At 38.8% G+C, this 18,124-nt stretch overlaps 1 protein-coding gene and 1 pseudogene across 1 annotated transcript in view; both read left to right on the top strand.

Annotated features, from left to right (window-relative positions):
- The window catches only part of LOC122909317 (sarcolemma associated protein), a 143,968-nt gene that overhangs the window by 48,346 nt on the left and 77,498 nt on the right, over positions 1-18,124 (top strand). The window contains 1 exon segment of the mRNA XM_044253312.1: positions 10,308-10,461. Within this exon segment, the coding sequence (XP_044109247.1) occupies positions 10,308-10,461 (154 nt within the window).
- Positions 12,015-15,843, top strand: LOC122908467 (annotated as a pseudogene).

The following is an 18,124-nucleotide window of genomic DNA, read 5'->3' as shown; positions in this document are numbered from 1 at the left end:
TTCGTAAGTTTGTACTCAAAGATCAAAGAGTGTTTAAGTAGGAAAGGAGGAAGACATCATGAAGATTTTAAAGAAGTAAGAATGTCAAATCCACAATAGCTGTGAGACCATGGCAAGCTACTCAATATACCTGAGCCTCAGTTTCTTAGTCTATAAAATGGAAATGGTAATATCTACTGGTAGGATTGTTGTGAGGATCAGAAGTACCTGCACATAGCAGACAGTCAATAAATGGTAACTATTATTATAGATTAGGGATTTGTTTGACTTGGCCCTAGAAAAGATCTGTAGACTGAAGTAGAGCTAATGGGAATGATGTCATGGAAAATGGCAGAGAAGGGAGCTCCAAAAATTGCTTTTTCACCAAGACAGGTATTAAGCTAGCATGAACTGTCCAAAGCAATTATTTTAGAATTTTTCAGTCCAGTCAAGCACTTGCAGCAGCCAGCGGAGTACTTAATGAAGAAAGAGGCTGGTATATTTTGAGAATTTTGGTGTTTTGCACAATTTTGGTGTTTCATTACCATTTTCTATCCCCCAACCTTGTGGCAGGCAGCTAGTGGTAGGGTGACCCTGGTTCCTGATGTGACTTCCTTGTCCTTCAGAAATTGTGGTTATATGTTTTGACTGCTGCTTTTGATTACTGAGGGGCCAGCTAAAGTGGTTTCTCTGGCATCTACCAAGGGAATTTAAAGAGACAAAATACCCTTTTTTCTGATTGAATTCTGGCATTTAAGGAAATCTCTGTCAGGACTCTGGCTGACCACAGAAATAACAGAACAGAGACTGCCATGACAATACACAACAAGGAATATAGACTTTGCGCTCCCTCCACCCTCCGCCCCCACCCAAAAAAGTTTGGAAGTCACTAAACAGATAGCTGTAACCTTCATCAAATTAATAGCAATCCCTAGAAAGAGGAGAGGACCTAATTTCTAGAATTACCACATTACAATATTCAAGATGTCCAATTTTCAACAAAAATTACAAAACATATGGAGAAATAGAAATTATGGCCCATTCACAAGAGAAAAAAGAAATCTCTGAGGAAGCTTAGACAATGGACTTATTAGACAAAAAGTTTAACTACTTTAAATATGCGCAGAGTGCTGAAGGAAAACATGGACAAAGAAATAAAGGAATTTAGGGAAACTATGTGTTAAAAAGTGGGGAATATCAATAGAGAGATAAAAATTTTAAAAAGTACAAGGGCTAAAATAAAAATCAGTGGAAGGTTTGGTGGCATATTTGAGCAGGCAAAGGAAAGAATAAAAAAACTTGAAGATAGGGCCATTGAAATACCCTGAGAAGAAGAAGAAAAAGATGAAGAAAAATAAACAGTACCTAAAGGACATCATGAAGTGTACCAACATGCACATTATGAAAATACCAGAAGGCAAAGAGAGGGAGAGAATGGAACATGAAAAAATTTTTGAAGAAATAAAGGATGAAGAGAATTTAATGGTTTTAGCTCTTATATTTAAGTCTTTGATCCATTTTTAGTTAGTTTTTGTATATGGGATAGTAAAGTAACTTTTTTTTTTTTTTAAGATTTTATTTATTTATTTGACAGGCAGAGATTACAAGTAGGCAGAGAGGCAGGCAGAGAGAGAGAGAGAGAGAGGAGGAAGCAGGCTCCCTGCCGAGCAGAGAGCCTGATGCAGGGCTCGATCCCAGGACTCTGGGATCATGACCCTGAGATCATGACCTGAGCCGAAGGCAGAGGCTTTAACCCACTGAGCCACCCAGGCGCCCAAACTTTTTTTTTTTTTTTGCATGTGTGGTTATCCAGTTGTCCCAAGTCCATTTAAAGACTATACTTTTTCCATTGGATGGTTTTGGCACCTTTGTTGATATTCAGTTGGATGTAGATGTACATTGTTTTTTTCTGGACTCTTAATTTTACTTTTACTTAAATACGTCTATACTTTTGCCTGTATGACACTTCCTTGATTACAGTAGTTTTGTAGTAAGTTTTGAATTCAGAACATGTGGATCCTCCAACTTTGTTCTTTCAAGATTGTTTGCCTATTCAGGGTCCCTTGTGATTCCATACGAATTTGAGGGTTGACTTTTCCATTTCTGGAAAAAGGTGATTTGAGGGATTTTTTTTAAGATTTTATTTATGTATTTATTTATTTATTTTTAATTTATTTGATAGACAGAGATCACAAGTAGGCAGAGAGGCAGGCAGAGAGAGAGAGGAAGGGAAGCAGGCTCCCTGCCGGGCAGAGAGCCCGATGCGGGGCTCGATCCCAGAACCCTGGGATCGTGACCAGAGCCAAAGGCAGAGGCTTTAACCCACTGAGCCACCCAGGCGCCCCAAGATTTTATTTATTTATTTGACAGAGAGAGACACAGTGAGAGAGGGAACACAAGCAGGGGGAGTGGGAGAGAGAGAGGCAGGCTTCCCACTAAGCAGGGAGCCTGATGTGGGCTTCGGTCCCACCACCCTGGGATCATGACCTGAGCTGAAGGCAGCTTTGACAACTGAGCCACCCAGGCGCCCAAGGCTGATTTGAATCTTAATAGGGGTTGCATTAAACCTGTAGAACACTGGTGAATATTGACATCTTAACAATACTCTTTCAGTCCATGAACATGGGATGCCTTTGTATTTCTTTAATATTTTGTAGTTCTCAATGTGTAAGTCTTTTAGCTCTTTAGTTAAATTTATTCCTAGGTGCTTTTTAAAAAAAATTTAAGATTTTATTTATTTATTTGTCAGAGAGAGAGAACGTAAGTAGTGGGAGTGGCAGGCAAAGGGAGAGGCAGGCTCCCCACTGAGCAAGGAGTTTGATACGGGACTTGATCCCAGCACCCTGGGATCATGACATGAGCCAAAGGCAGACGCCTAACTGACTGAGCCACCCAGGTGTCCCTCCTACGTGTTTTATATAGGTGCTCTTATAAATGGAATTGCTGTCTTAACTTCCTTCCTGGATTGTTCATTGCTGATGTGTAGAAACATAACTGGTTTGTGTGTGTTTGTCTTTTAAGCTGCAGCTTTGCTGTATTTATTAATTCTAGTAGCTTTCTTGTGCGTTCTTTGGGATTTTTCCATATATAGAATCATGTCATCTGTGAGTACATATACTTCCCCCTTACTTCCTTCTTTCCAATTTGGATGCCTTTTGTTTCTTTTTCTTAGAACTTCCAGTGCAGCATTGCATAGCAGTGGTGAAAGCAGGCTTCCTTTTCATGTTCCTGATCTTAGGAAGAAAGCTTTTACTCTTTCACCATTGAGTATTAAGTTAGCTGTGGGGTTTCCTTTATCATGTTGGAAGCTCCTTTCTAATCCTGGCTGAGTGTTTTTTGTTGTTGTTGTTGTTGTTATCATAAAAGGGTGTTGGTTTTTTCATGTGCTTTTTCTGCATCACTTGACATGATCGTGTGAGGTTTTGTATTTCTTTCTATTAATGTAGTATGATACACTGATTGACTTTCTTATGTTGAACCACTTGGAATAAATTCCATTTTTTCAGCCAGTCTCTGCTTTTCCAGCTTGGGTGAATTGCAAGTTAGGCTGAATAGAGGTAAAGGTCAGTCTGTGAGGTAGCCCCAGACAAATTAGGACAGTTAGACAAGATAATTTGTGACTTAGGCCTACTCTGCTCTCTCTGGAACCAGGTACCAGGATCTCACACTAGGAATGTAGGCTAACGTCTTCAAGACTTCTTTTTTCTGGGGAAGGGAATGAAAAAAGGATAAATAATGCCACAAAGATGTCCTACCGTTTTTAAATGTGTTTTTCCTGATTCAGTGTTCAATTGGTTGCTGTAAGACTATTTTCCAAAGTTCTAATTCTAACAAAGTTGGTTCTGACAGTTTCTACTTGTTTTTCAATGTTTTTGAGGTGGGGGAGTGGGAGCTTAGGGCTGCCTACTCAGCCATTTTGCTGATGTCACTTCATTTCTTTTTAATTTTTAAAAATGTCTTCCTTTTCACCTTTTATTTATCTTAATGGATTGTTATAGTCACTTGTGTCCTTCTAATTTTGTGTTCATTTCTGAAATGATTCTTTTTGTTTTCTTTTGAGTTCTTTCATATTTTCTGGAGTTTTGTAATTGTGATTTATATTTCTTTTTCATGTTTTGAATTATTTTCTTAATATCTCTAAGCTTGTTTTGAAATAGTATGTTATAATTTTGATCTCCTTTCAAGGTCTACCATTCATTATCTGTAGGATGTTATTCTGTTCTTCAGTCTCATTTTCCTTAAAATAACTGTATGGGATGGGACTTTGATTTTTTTTGTTGTTGTTGTTACTCATTTTTATGTGAAATTTGTTTCCCTGAACTTTTAGAAAAGAGGGTCATAGTTCAGGAGAACTTTGCTAATGTCACAGAGCTCCCTCTCCTGTTGTTTTGTAAAATATTCAAAAATACGATTTCCTCTTCCCTTCTCCATTTTTATCTGGATCTTTTCTTTGTCTCTGTTTTCCCTGCCTTGGTCAGTTTTGGTTCCACATCCAGCAACTTCCCTCACTGTGTAGCCCTATCTTGGAAGGCAGTTTTTGCTGGTAGATTGAGTCTAAGAATTTCTATGACTCTGACTGCTCCAGTCTTTTTCAGAACTTTTTTTTTTTTTTTTAAGATTTTATTTTTTTTTATTATTTATTTGAGAGAGAGAGACAGTGAGAGAGAGAATGAGCGAGGAGAAGGTCAGAGAGCGAAGCAGACTCCCCATGGAGCTGGGAGCCTGATGTGGGACTCGATCCCGGGACTCCAGGATCACGCCCTGAGCCGGAGGCAGTCGTTTAACCAACTGCGCCACCCAGGCGTCCCCAGTCTTTTTCAGAACTTAACTCATGCTCACTTGTTACTGGATTGAGCTAAACTTTTTCCGTTTTCAACTTCTCTTCTCAAATTGGCCATCACACTGTCCAGTGAATACCTAATGACTATTTTGATGTTCTCTTTGTGTCCCTAACATGCGCCATTGCTTCTCTACACACCCTCCTGTGCAGGTGCTGGTTTCGTGCATGTCTGGTGGCTGTTGATATTTTCTTCACTCACTTTTATTTTGAGGTTCACGTGGTTACCTTTTAACCTGCTTTTGTTACAAATACTATCTGTGGGATTTTGATTTTGCTATTTTAGTCAGTCTGCTTGATTTTAGGTGGTTATTCAGGCAGATTAAAACTCTGTGATATAGCATCTGCCATCTAGAAGCCATAATCCATTCTGTGTTCACATTTTAAAAACTCCTCTGTGTGGGCTTAGAGTTTCTGGCCACTGGGTTATGGCATGTCAACTATATAGTGCTTTGTTCTGAAGTTTTAGTTCAAATGTGTTTGGATATTACAAAACCTAGGAGTGTGGAAAAAGGTTAGAAGAAAATAGTTTATTGGGGCGTTTGAGTGGCTCAGTGGGTTAAGCATCTGCCTTCGGCTCACGTCAAGATCCCAGAGTCCTGGGATCAAGCCTCATATCGGGCTTCCTGCTCGGCAGGGAGTCTGCTTCTCCCTCTGCCTGATGTTCCTCATGCTTGTGCTCTCTCTCTCTCACTCTTACTCGCCTTCTATCTCAAATAAATAAATAAAATCTTTTTAAAAAAGTCTATCGGGGCTCCTGGGTGGCTCAGTGGGTTAAAGCCTAGGCCTTTGGCTCAGGTCATGGTCCTAGAGTTCTGGTTTCAAGCCCTGCATCGGGCTCTCTGCTCTGCAAGGAGCCTGTTTCCTCCTCTCTCTCTGCCTGCCTCTTTGTCTGCTTGTGATCTCTGTCTGTCAAATAAATAAAATATTTTTTTTTAAAAGTCTATCATTATAGTGGAAATGAAAGTATTTACAGACTTTAGCAAAGTTGAAAGTGATGCAAAATGTATTTGTTTATGGAATGAACAACCAGAACTTTCTGAAGGCCAAAGAGCAAATTATGTAACATGTGGAGCGTAGTGCCCAGTGTCATTGAAGGTAATCAGAATCAACAAGAGATGGGGAAAGTGATGGGGTAGGGAGAACCTTTTAGTTCAAGGACAACCATCAGAGTCAGATTTTTGGGAGCTTAACATTTATTTAGGGAAAAACAAGGGGTTAATCAGAGATTAAGTCTGAAAACAGTGTAAATTAAGCTTTGGTCACAAGTTACAGAGGGTTTTATAAATTCAGGGCTACTTAAAAGACCTGCTTAAAGTGAATGCCTGTTGGCCAGGGCAAACACTGGAGCTACTTGGCCATTCCTTACTCTACTAGAAAATAAAGATAGTTAAAACTTCAACAAGAGGGGCTCCTGGGTAGGCTCATTTGTTAAGCGTCTGGCTTCAGCTCAGGTCATGATCCCAGGGTCCTGGGATCGAGCCCTGCATCAGGTTGCCTGCTCAGCCTGCTTCTCCCTCTCCCACTCCTCCTGTGTGTGTTCTCTCTCTCCCTCTCTCTCTCTGTCAAATAAATAAATAAAATCTCCCCCCCCAAAAAAAAAACAACAAACAAAAAACTTCAACAATAGGGGCGCCTGGGTGGCTCAGTGGGTTGGGCTGCTGCCTTAGGCTCAGGTCATGATCTCAGGGTCCTGGGATCGAGTCCCGCGTCGGGCTCTCTGCTCAGCAGGGGGCCTGCACCCTTCCCCTCTCTCTGCCTGCCTCTCTGCCTACTTGATCTCTCTCTGTCAAATAAATAAATAAAATCTAAAAAAAAAAAAAAAACAAAAAAAAACTTCAACAATATTTGAAAAGAAATTTTAGAGTAGCCAAAACTCTTTTAAGAAAAAGAAGCAGCAGTAGCAGCCTCATAGAAGAAGATTTATCATCATAGAGGAGAAAAATATATCTGATTTAAAAGTGTTGAAGGACCAGCTAACATATCTACTTATTGGGAAATGCATCCAGTGACTGCAAGCACAGTCCCTTGCAAACAAATTGACTTCTTTATACCTTCAGGAACCTAACCTGTACATAGACTAGCTTCTGTACAGTTTATACTGAATAATAGCAGATTGTTTCATAGAAGATGCAGAAACATGACTTTTAATATCTTTCAAGACAGCCATGGACAGAAAGTCAAATCATATCAATTGAAAATAGTTTTGCAGAGAAGAGGACTAGTGTGGTCCAGCTATACACAAGTGCAGAGGCTTAGGCGCATGAGAAGTGTGGCTGAGAGAAATGAGGTAGAAGGTAGTGGAAATTAATGAATTTGCAGGGGGAATCAAGAGCAAGGTCATGTAGGGCCTTATAGGCTATAATGATGAAAACTTGAGGTTTTATTCTAAGGTGTTTGGAAGCCATTAGCAAGTTGAGAGTAGAGAAAGGGTGAGCAAGTACCATAAATGATGGAGGCCATGCTTTGGACAGTGATACAGATGTGTCAGAATGAAAAGAATGTGGGTTAATGTGGACTTTGTATTTTTTTAATTTGAAAATTTGTGGTTATGTAAGAGCTATGTAAGAGGTGTTGAAACACATGCACACATACATACACACCTTTTTGTTTTCCAGAGTTGGCTAACAGTACTGAAACTCATTTTATATATTCTTATTTTTTTAAAGATTTTATTTATTTATTTATTTGTCAGAGAGAAAGCGAGAGCACACAAGCTGGGGGATTGGCAGAGGGAGAAGCAGGCTCCCCACTGAGCAGGGAGCCCAGTGCCAGACTTGATCCTAGGACACTGGGATCATGACCTGAGCCAAAGGCAGAGGCTTAACCCATTGAGCCACCCAGGCATCCCTAGTCTTATTTATATTCTGTTCTTTTTAAAGTTTAAAATCAAAATGCTAGCCACAGACTACGAAATGACTTCATAACTCTCTAATGGATTAGATAGAACGTGAAGTTGGAAAAACACTGTAAATCTAGTATAACCCCTTTATTTGGCTTGTCAAGGCATGTAGTACTACAAATGACCAAGCCAGAATCCAGATATTGCCACATTTCCCATGAATATGTTCATTAAGAAATAAAAACCAAATTCCCCTATACAGTATAACAGTAGGTTCCAGGGTAGGAAAAAATTGTGAGAGTAAGTGTTCCTACTTGAGTGTATTTATTACCTGTGCTTCTCCTTCTTGGTGTGAAATGGTAAGACCTGTAAATTTCAAATGGACTTGTAAAATATCAACACAATTTTCATCATTAATGGTCTTTAATTATACAAACTGCTAGCCAAAGTAACAGTCGGTTTCTTCTGAATTACAAACAGAGAATAAGTCCTTTATGGACAGCCTGGTGGTCTTTAAGTTGTCATCTAGGAACTAATGAAAAGAAATGCCATTTTCATATTTTCTTCAAGATGTATATTCTTTTGCTCTGTTTCATTTTGGAAAAGAGTTTGTGGGAGAAGTGAAGGATAAATGAAACATAAAGGTCAGTGTGAAGTAATCGGGGAATAATGGTCCTTTCAATTCTATTATATGAATCCTTGCTCTTACCTCTGTGACCTCCTGACCACAGATATCTGCCTGTGCTTCATTTTCCTCATTTACAAATGGAAATAATATCTGTATCATAGCTTTAATGTTAAGATTAAATGAGGGTCTGGTAGTGTAACATATATTTTAATAAATACTAGTTTTCTTCTTTACGTTCTTCCTTAGGAATTCAGTGAAAATCTGTTGCTAGAATAAGTAGGGCTGGAGAGTGTAGAAAAATGCAAAAAGAAAGGTACATCATTTTTTATTGGTTGTTCTCTTTCTAGTGAGTCTGTTGTGCACGATCCCAACTGTTCCTGACTTCTTTTAGAATAGGTAGGTGATACATAAGTAGGTTTTCTATGCCTCTTTCTACCCCTTCTCTCTCTCTCTTTTTTTTAAAGATTTTATTTACTTGACAGAGAGAGATCACAAGTAGGCAGAGAGTCAGGCAGAGAGAGAGGGGGAAGCAGGCTCCCCGCCAAGCAGAGAGCCCAATGTGGGACTCGATCTCAGGACCCTGAGATCATGACCTGAGCTGAAGGCAGAGGCTTAACCCACTGAGCCACCCAGGTGCCCCCCACCTTCTCTTTTTAAAGAGGGAAGTTACCCAAGTGTTGAAGTTACCCAAGTGTTAGTTCCTAGTGTCTCCAATCTGCTTTATTACAAAGAATTTGCTGAAGATAGGCCATTTGTGATACCAAGTATATTAGTTAGCTATTAAAGCTATTAATATTAATAGCTATTAATTATAGGTGTTACCTAAAACCAATTGTCCTCGCCTGTGGAATAAAACACTTCCTTTGTTTTAACTCAGATATCCTAGGAACAAGATTAAAAAGAATGAGATGGAAAGGTAGAATTAGAATTTTGTCTAGCTGGATTTTCTTAAAAATAACAGCTTTATTGAGATATAATGCATATACTATAAAATTCACCCTTAATTCACCCGTGGGCGCCTGGGTGGCTCAGCCTGTTAAGTGTCTGCCTTTGGCTCAGATCATGATCCCTGGGTTCTGGGATCCAGCCCGGGATTGGGCTCCTTGCTCAGCCGGCAGTCTGCTTCTCTCTCTGCCCCTCCCTCTGCTGGTGTGCTTGCGTGTGCTTTCTTTCTGTCAAATAAATAAAAATATTTTTTAAAAAATTCCCTTTTTAAAATGTACAATTCACTGGTTTTTAGTATATTCACAAAGCTATGTAACCATCACTGTTACTTAGTTTTTAGAACATTTTAGTCACCCACAAAAGAAACCTTGTACCCATTAACAATCATTTTCCACCATCACTCTCCATCACCAGTCTTCTGCCCCTTTACCCTTCTTTCCCTCGTTTCTCAACCCCTTGCAACCACAAATGTGCTTTTTGTCTCTATGGGTTTGCTTATTCTGGATATTTTATATAAATGAAATTATATAATACGTGGTCTTTTGCAACTATTTTATTTTTAAAGTTCATCCATGCTGTAGCATGAATCAGTAAGTACTTCATTACTTTATATTGCTAAATGATGTAATATAATACAAATACATTGAATTTTGTTTACCTGTTCATCAATTGATGGACATTCATTTCAGGTTGTTTTCAGTTTGGGGCTATTACAAATAATGCTGCTATGAAGTTAATGTACAAGTTTTTGTGAGCATGTAGTTTTTCAGTTCTCTTGCATATATACCTCAGAGTAGAATTCCTAGGTCATATGCTAACTTCTTGTTTAACATTTTGAGGACTTTAACTGTTTTCTAAAGTGATTGCACCATTTTGTCTAGCTGGATTTTAAATCACTTGGTTTCCAGGTTCTAATTTCCTATATATTAAAGGAGAGTCTTAGCTGGAACAAGTGGTTTGAATTGATGGGGGAAGAAATCCACCTGTAGTAGTTTGCAAAGGTGGAAGTCCTTTTTCTTAAAGTAGGTTTGGAATGATTAGTATTAATCTTTGTCCCCCCCCCTTTTTTTTTGCAGTTTTATCTCCAAGACACTAAAAGTAGTAACGGTACCTTTATAAATAGCCAGAGATTGAGTCGAGGCTCTGAAGAAAGTCCACCATGTGAAATTCTTTCTGGTGACATTATCCAGTTTGGGGTAGATGTAACGGAGAACACACGGAAAGGTACGGGTATGGATCAATTTTTCCTATTATTTGTCTTTTTAAGTTAAAAAAAATTCTGTTTAATGTTATAAAACATTTCATGTTTGTAAAAGTATTTAAATACAGCATTATATGCATGTGAAAAACTAAAAATCTCTTACTTTCTCTATTGGTTTTCTGAAGTTTTAAATTCTGAAATGTTAATAAGTGAATTTATAGTTTTCATCACAATATGAAAATATAGGACACTCCTCTGCTAGTTTGGGAAGCAGTTTAAGGTCCTGACCAACAGGACCTTAAACTTAAGGATATTTATTGTTAACAAGAATGCAGGAGGGAAGGTCCAACTTTGTTCACTTGATTCAGTGGTGTTACCAGGAATCTGGATCTTACTGTCCTTAACATGTTGGTTTCTTACGCTTTTGCTGTAGGTTTTTGCTTGTTGCCTCATGGTTAAAGAAGGATGGCTACAGCCCAAAGCCCCAAATGTCAAGCAAAAACTGCAAGGCGGGGACAAAGTGTCTTCTTGTATGGCTCTTTTTTTATGTTGAAAACACAGTCTTTTGTAGAATTCTTTCAGCAGATTTACACTCCTCTTGTCCCAGTGGCCACATACATACCTATCTATGGCTACAAAGAAGCCTAGGAAGTTACTTACCTGGCAGAAGGGATCAGGATCTCCATGATTGTCATATGTCAATTATGATTTATCCCTTCCAGTTGTGTGTACATTGTCCGAAACAAAATCAGAGTTCTGTAGGTAGTTAATAGTACCCATCAAGATACAAGATTTCACATCTCAGTTTTTGAAATTAGAAGTTCTTTAGCTAAATAAATGTGGATTGTCAATTTTACAGTTCTGAAGCTTCCTGGCTTTACCTGCTTCACTGTCTACTTTATGGCCATGAAATTATATGGCTGGATCATAAAACTAAATCAATATGAACCGAAAGTATGCAATTTTGCTGTCTTATGGACAATGGAACCAGTTGACAGGTTTCTCCTTTTGCTTCTCTGAACATACTTTGATCTGGTGATGCCCTAAGTCATCAGTATGTGACATTTTGCACAGTGGACATGGAAATGAGGGTGGGTGGGTGGTGCTGCTGCTACCGTGTGTGTGCATGTGCATGTATGTTTATATACTTTTCACTGGGTGTTGCAACTGCAGTATATTTTTACCAGATTTGTTTTTTGTTTTTTGTTTTTTTTTAAGATTTTTTATTAATTTATTTGACAGAGATCACAAGTAGGCAGAGAGGCAGGCAGAGAGGGAAGGGGGAAGCAGGTTCCCTGCTGAGCAGAGAGCCCGATGTGGGGCTCAATCCCAGGACCCTGAGATCATGACCTGAGCCGAAGGCAGCAGCTTAACACACTGAGCCACCCAGGCGCCCCTATTTTTACCAGGTTTTAATGGCCTTCTTAGGGAGTTAGATTTTGGTATTTGAATTCAGGTAGTGTCATATTCTTAGTGATTTCCATTTACAGTTGTAAAATAGAAAGTTTGTATTTTGATGCAAAATACTGAGTACTCCTTACAAAGAGAGCTCACCTTATATATGACTGTACTAAGAGCAGCCATGTTGGACACTGTAGCATTTGTGCATCACACCATCTCTGGTACCAAGTCATTCAGCAAACACTGAGTCCCAGCTGTGAATAACCCACAGAGAAGACAGAGAATTTGATTACATATTTTCTCCAAGGAATGTCTTCTTGGCTTGCATTTCCAAAAGAGAATTAATAGGTGTTAATTAATAAAAGAATGAGGTTGTCAAATGCACTTAGAAAATGCTTAGTTAACCAAAAGTAAACAGGACCTCTCACAGTCCTTAATATGCTAACATATATGCACATCTCCAGGGAGGTGACTGTTCTAGAACACAGCTCTTTCCAAACTCCTGCCCACTCTTTCCCATCAGCTGTGAGAGACACTCTTTAGAACATGCTGTAGGAAGCTAAGAGGACAATCCTGAAATTCAGGGTTATTATTAGTGCACTATTATTTTAGAAACGTTAGATTCTTGCAGGCTTCTTTGAGCATTTAACTATCTTTTATGCCAACTTTAAGGAAATTAATTAAAGAAAAATTTCTTCATCATTTAAAATGTTGTTTCTTTCGGTATTTATTATCTTCAAAAAGTTGATGTATGCCTGGGCTCTTGGACTACAGCTCTATCACTAGCTGAGGGCTACCTGTTTAAGCATATACCAGGGAAAAAGACTGTCCTTTGCTAAACAGTACTGTGATAAGCTTTATATCACTTAGAAAATCCTCCTGAAATTATATAGCACTATGGGTTAACCTCTGGTTCAAAGAAGAAATCAAAAGGGAAATTTTAAACTATATGGAAAGGACTTTTATACCAAAATACGTAAATACTTTACTCAAATAAAATTTACAATCTTAAATTCCTTCTGTACTAAAGAAAAAGGACAATGAAGGAACTTGGCATTTAGGAGATATTAGAAAAAGAACAAGAAAAAGAAAAGCAGAAATTAATGAAATAAGCAAAAAAACTATAGAAGGGATGAACAAACCAAATGCCGGTTCTTTGAAAATCATCCAACCAACCAGCAAACACTAAACAGGTAATTCAGAACCCTTAAATCCCTTATTACATTAAAAAAAAATACTAGCAAAAATATACAAGATAAGGAATGAGAAAGGAAACATAAATACAGATACAGGATATGCTAAAAGAATTTTGAGAAACTAGTACATGCCAATCTATGACAAAGAAAAAAGCTACAATAAATTGTCCTAGCAAAATTATCCCAAGATGTAGAAAACTTGAGTAAATTGTTTTCCTTAAAAGGGACTAAGAAGTTATTAAAGATTGACCAGAAACAGAGGCATTCATAGCTGAATATGATCACATTTTTAAAAGCAGATAAATCCAGTTATTTAAATAATTCAAACATGTATAAAGATGGAAAGCTGTCAAAATCTACTTTAGAGAAGCCAGCAGCATATCATTAATGTCAAATTCTGATAAAGATACAGTTCAAAAACAGAAAACTAGCACTATTTTCATTGTGACAATAGATGAACAATTCTGATTAAGGTATTAGTAAATTAACTTCAGAAATAATGCTAGAATAAACAAAGTAGGTTTTATTCTAAGAATGCAAAAATGATTCAGTATTGGGGATATATACTAACGTCATCCACAACCTAAAAATGTTACATGAAAAACATGTTACTTTATAATGAATAAGTATTGAAAAAGCATTTGATTTCTCTCTTCTCATCTGGCATGGCAGCCAGCCTCCCTCCTCTCCAGCTCCCTTGTACCTCTAGCCCTGGCTTCCCTTTTCCATCAGGCTAGCCTGAGCGCTTCCCCTGTTCTTGAGGTTGGCCCTATAGCTTCTGGCTCCGGCACTTTCTCCTTTCTTGGGTCTTAAGTCCTCACCCTCCCCCGCTATGAAGAGGAGTACAAGGTACTCCTGCTGGGCACCAGCCTGATTGGATATATCCTGTCAGGTATAATGTCAATACATGGAAAGAAGGTTCTTCCCATGGATAGAAATTTGTACTGTGGAGGAGAAATTCATCTCTAATACCTCTGAAAGATTTATACAAAAGATTTAAAATACCAGGAATACCACTACCATCAATGGGGAGAAGAGACTGGAATGTTGACTTAATTCCCAAGTTCCTTATGGTCACTGGTCAGCTGGTTAAGATGCTGCTTTATACAGAGGTCTGTTGCTCTCTGGTTTTCAAAGTGACTGAAGGGTGCTTTGTCTGTAAGGAAGGAAATATCTACAAGGTTACTTCCATTGAAACAGAAGCCCTGGCATCTAGCTTAGTGGAACTGAAAAACGTCGCTTCAGAAAATTCCTAGTGTGTGTTGCCAGCTTTGATGAAGAAGTTCCCAGAAATTTAGAAGGCATTGATCCTAAGAAGACTGTAGTTCGGGAGGTGTACAAGAAATTTGTCTTGGGATAAGATCATAGATTTTACTGGCCATGCCCTGGTATTTTATAGAACCGATGACTGTTTGGGGTGGCTGGCTGGGGGGCTCAGTTGGTTAAGCATCTGCCTTTGGCATAGGTCATGATCCTGGGCTCCTGGGATCCAGCCTCTTGTTGGGCATCCTGCTCAGCAGGGAGTCTGCTTCTCTTCCTTCTGACCCTCTACCCTGCTCATGCTCTTGCTTGCTCTTTTTCAAAACGAATAAATAAAAAAATCTTAAAAAAAAAAAAGAATGGATGACTATTTAGATGAACTATGTTGTGAAACCATTAAGAGGATTAAACTTAGAATCCATGAAACAAGATGGGATAGGGAGGGAGACAAACCATAAGTGGCTCTTAATCTCATGAAACAAACTGTGGGTTGCTGGGGGGAGGGGGGTTGGGAGAAGGGGGGTAGGGTTATGGACATTGGGGAGGGTATGTGCTTTTGGGTAAATTGGAAGGGGAGATGAACCATGAGAGACTATGGACTCTGAAAAACAATCTGAGGGGTTTGAAGTGGCGGGGGGGTGGGAGGTTGGGGTACCAGGTGGTGGGTATTATAGAGGGCACAGCTTGCATGGAGCACTGGGTGTGGTGAAAAAATAATGAATACTGTTTTTCTGAAAATAAATAAATTGGAAAAAAAAAAAGAGGATTAAACTTTATAACAAGTCTCTGGCAAGATACGGCAAAAGCCCATATCTTTATCCTCTCCATGATCTTGGAGAACTTAGCCTGGAATCTGCAGGGCTAAGTGCTATTTATGGTGGTACCTACATGCTCAATAAACGAACTGAAGAATCATTGTGCAGAATGGAAGAGTGATTGGTGTGAAATCATACCAAGAGTGATTGGTCTGAAATTACAGGAGAAGTTCCTTTCTGTAAGCAGCTCATTTGTGATCCCAGCTGTGTCAAAGATCAGGTAGAAAAAGTGAGCCAGATGATTAGAGTTATCCGAATCCTCAGCCACCCCATCAAGAATACCAGTGGTGCTAACTCCTGCCAGATCATCATTCCCCAGAACTAACAGTTGGAAGTCAGATATCTATGTCTGTATGATCTCCTCCGTATACAATGTGGCAGGACAAGGGAAGTATATTACCATAGTTAGTACAACTGTGGAGACCAGTGAACCAGAGAAAGAAATCAGACCTGTTTTGCAGCTTTTGGAACTGATTGAAGAGAAATTTCTTAGCATTAGTGACCTTGTGCCAGAAGGCTTGGAAACAGAAAGCCAGATCTTTATTTCCTGCACATACAATGCCACAACTCACTTTAGAACAACTTTTGATGACGTTAAAGTCATCTGTAAGAAGATGATCGAATCTGAGTTTGACTTTAAAGAAATGAACATAAGAAAAATGACATCTATGGGGAAGACTAACAATAGTACAATTTATTATCTAATTGGGACAAATTTAACTTTTGGCAAATGATGTATACTGTATAAAATCAATATTATTGATCCTAGGGTCTTGGAAGGAGCTATGCTCACCACTATACCACCAACTCGATCGTAGGGGCTTAGGATCAAGTCCCACATTGGGCTCTCTGCTCAGTGGGGAGTTTGCTCCATCTCCCTCTGCCCCTCCCCCAGTTTGTGGTCTTTCTCACTTACTTTCTCTCTCAAATAAATAAGTGCTATTTTAATAAAAGGGGGGCACCTGGGTGGCTCAGTCAGTTAAGCATCTTCCTTCAGTTCAGGTCATGATACCAGGGTACTGGGATCAAGTCCCACATTGGGCTGCCTGTTCATCAGGGAGTCCCTCTGCCCCTCCCCTGGCTTGTGTTCTCTCTTGCTTACTCTCTCTCAAATAAATAAATAATATTTTTATAATAAATATTGTAAGACCTGCTTTTGTAATCAAAGCTGAGATTGCCAAGCACTGTACCACTAAATATTCCTTCTCTTTTTAATATTATGTATGTATTTGTTTTCATGGAGTGCCTATTCAGAATTGGCAGGTTACCATATTCTGTTCAGTTTAACCAGTACTGGCTTTTTTTTCCCCAGTGAAGAACGAGTTGTAAAAAAAACATTGTGACGCTGATACAGAGCACTTGATACAGTATTTGTATCTTTTAGTCAATGTAGCCTTTGCAGTTGTGCACCTCTGCTGCTCAAGAGCTGGATCAGTACAGTTTTTCGTGCCTTATGTCCTCTTGACATTAAAGAAATTAGGAATTGAATATTCCACAATTTGGGGCAGAATCCCTCAATTTTCCCTGCACCTTTACATTTTGTGTCCTGTCAAATATTATGAGTACCCATATAATAACAGCCACAAGTTGGGGTTACGTGGGCCTGAAATTCTAACCCAACTCCAGGCTCTGAGACTCGTTTTGGAGGAAACCTGTGAACAGTGTTTTAACCTCATAAAATTGATGAGAAGAAAGGGAAAGAAATCTGTCATAAACCAGGTAAATGTAGAAGCTTCTTTTGTATTCTACATGTGGATTCTTCAGTGGACCAAGCTATATTGCAGTATTGATTTGACAGAGCCTCCGCTTTAATGATGTTTGCCTCAAAATGGCTCCAGAATATTTCTGTACTGCAAAATAAAGCCGTACTCTGGAAACAAACAAACAAACGAATGAAAGAAAGAAAGAGAGGGACGCTTGGGTGGCGCAGTTGGTTGGACGACTGCCTCCGGCTCAGGGCGTGATCCTGGAGTCCCGGGATCGAGTCCCACATCAGGCTCCCAGCTCCATGGGGAGTCTGCTTCGCTCTCTCTGACCTTCTCCTCGCTCATTCTCTCTCTCACTGTCTCTCTCTCTCAAATAAATAAAATAAAATCTTTAAAAAAAAAAAAAAAGAAAGAAAGAAAGAGAAAGGAAAGAAAAGAAAAAGAGAGAGGACAAGAAAAGGCATTTGATGAAGTTTAGGAGTTTCCTAATAAAAATTCTAAATAAATAGAATGAATAGAAAAAACTAAGTAAAATAATTCTAATTAGAATAAAAAGGGGCACCTGGGGGGCTCACTTTGGTGTCTGACTTTTTTGATTTTGACTCAGGTCATGACCTCAGGATCATGAGATCAAGAGCTGTGTCGGGCTCCACGCTGGGCAGGGACCCTTAAGATTCTCTTGTGATGCCTGGGTGGCTCAGTCGGTTAAGTGTCTGCCTTCGGCTCAGGTCATGGTTCAAGGGTCCTGGGACTAAGTTCCACTTGAGGCTCCTTGCTCAGCAGGGAGCTCTTTTTCCCTCTGCCTGCTGTTCCCCCTGCTTGTGTTCCCTCTCTTTCTGACAAATAAATACAATCTTTAAAAAAAATTTAAAAAAAGAAAAGATTTTTCTCTCTCCCATCCCCCCCACACCTGCACTCTCTCTCTAAAAATATAAATAAATAAGTAAAAATAAAAATAGAATAAAAGCACAAACACTATACAGGTATAAAAGTGTATGAACTAAATTTACATGTATCAGTAAGGACAAATCTCAAAACATTATCTCAAGTAAATTACAGATGGATGTGCGTGGTGTAATACTATTTACATCAAGCATGAATTAATGCAAAACTACTACATAGTGGTTTTGAATACATTTATAGTAAGAATATAAAATTAGACACTAGAAATGACAAAAATGGTTTGAGAATGTATAAAAGGATTTTTTTTTTTTTTGCATCACTGTGTATGGAACAAAAAACAAAGGAAGCATAATTTTAAAATTGCCCATTGTATAGCTATTAAAAAGAATAAATTAGATTTATATCAATTGC

Source organism: Neovison vison, chromosome 6 (genome assembly GCF_020171115.1).
Source record: "Neovison vison isolate M4711 chromosome 6, ASM_NN_V1, whole genome shotgun sequence".
Classification (NCBI taxonomy): domain Eukaryota; kingdom Metazoa; phylum Chordata; class Mammalia; order Carnivora; family Mustelidae; genus Neogale; species Neogale vison.
Note: the sequence above shows the minus strand (reverse complement) of the source record. Positions and strands in the feature narration are given on the sequence as shown.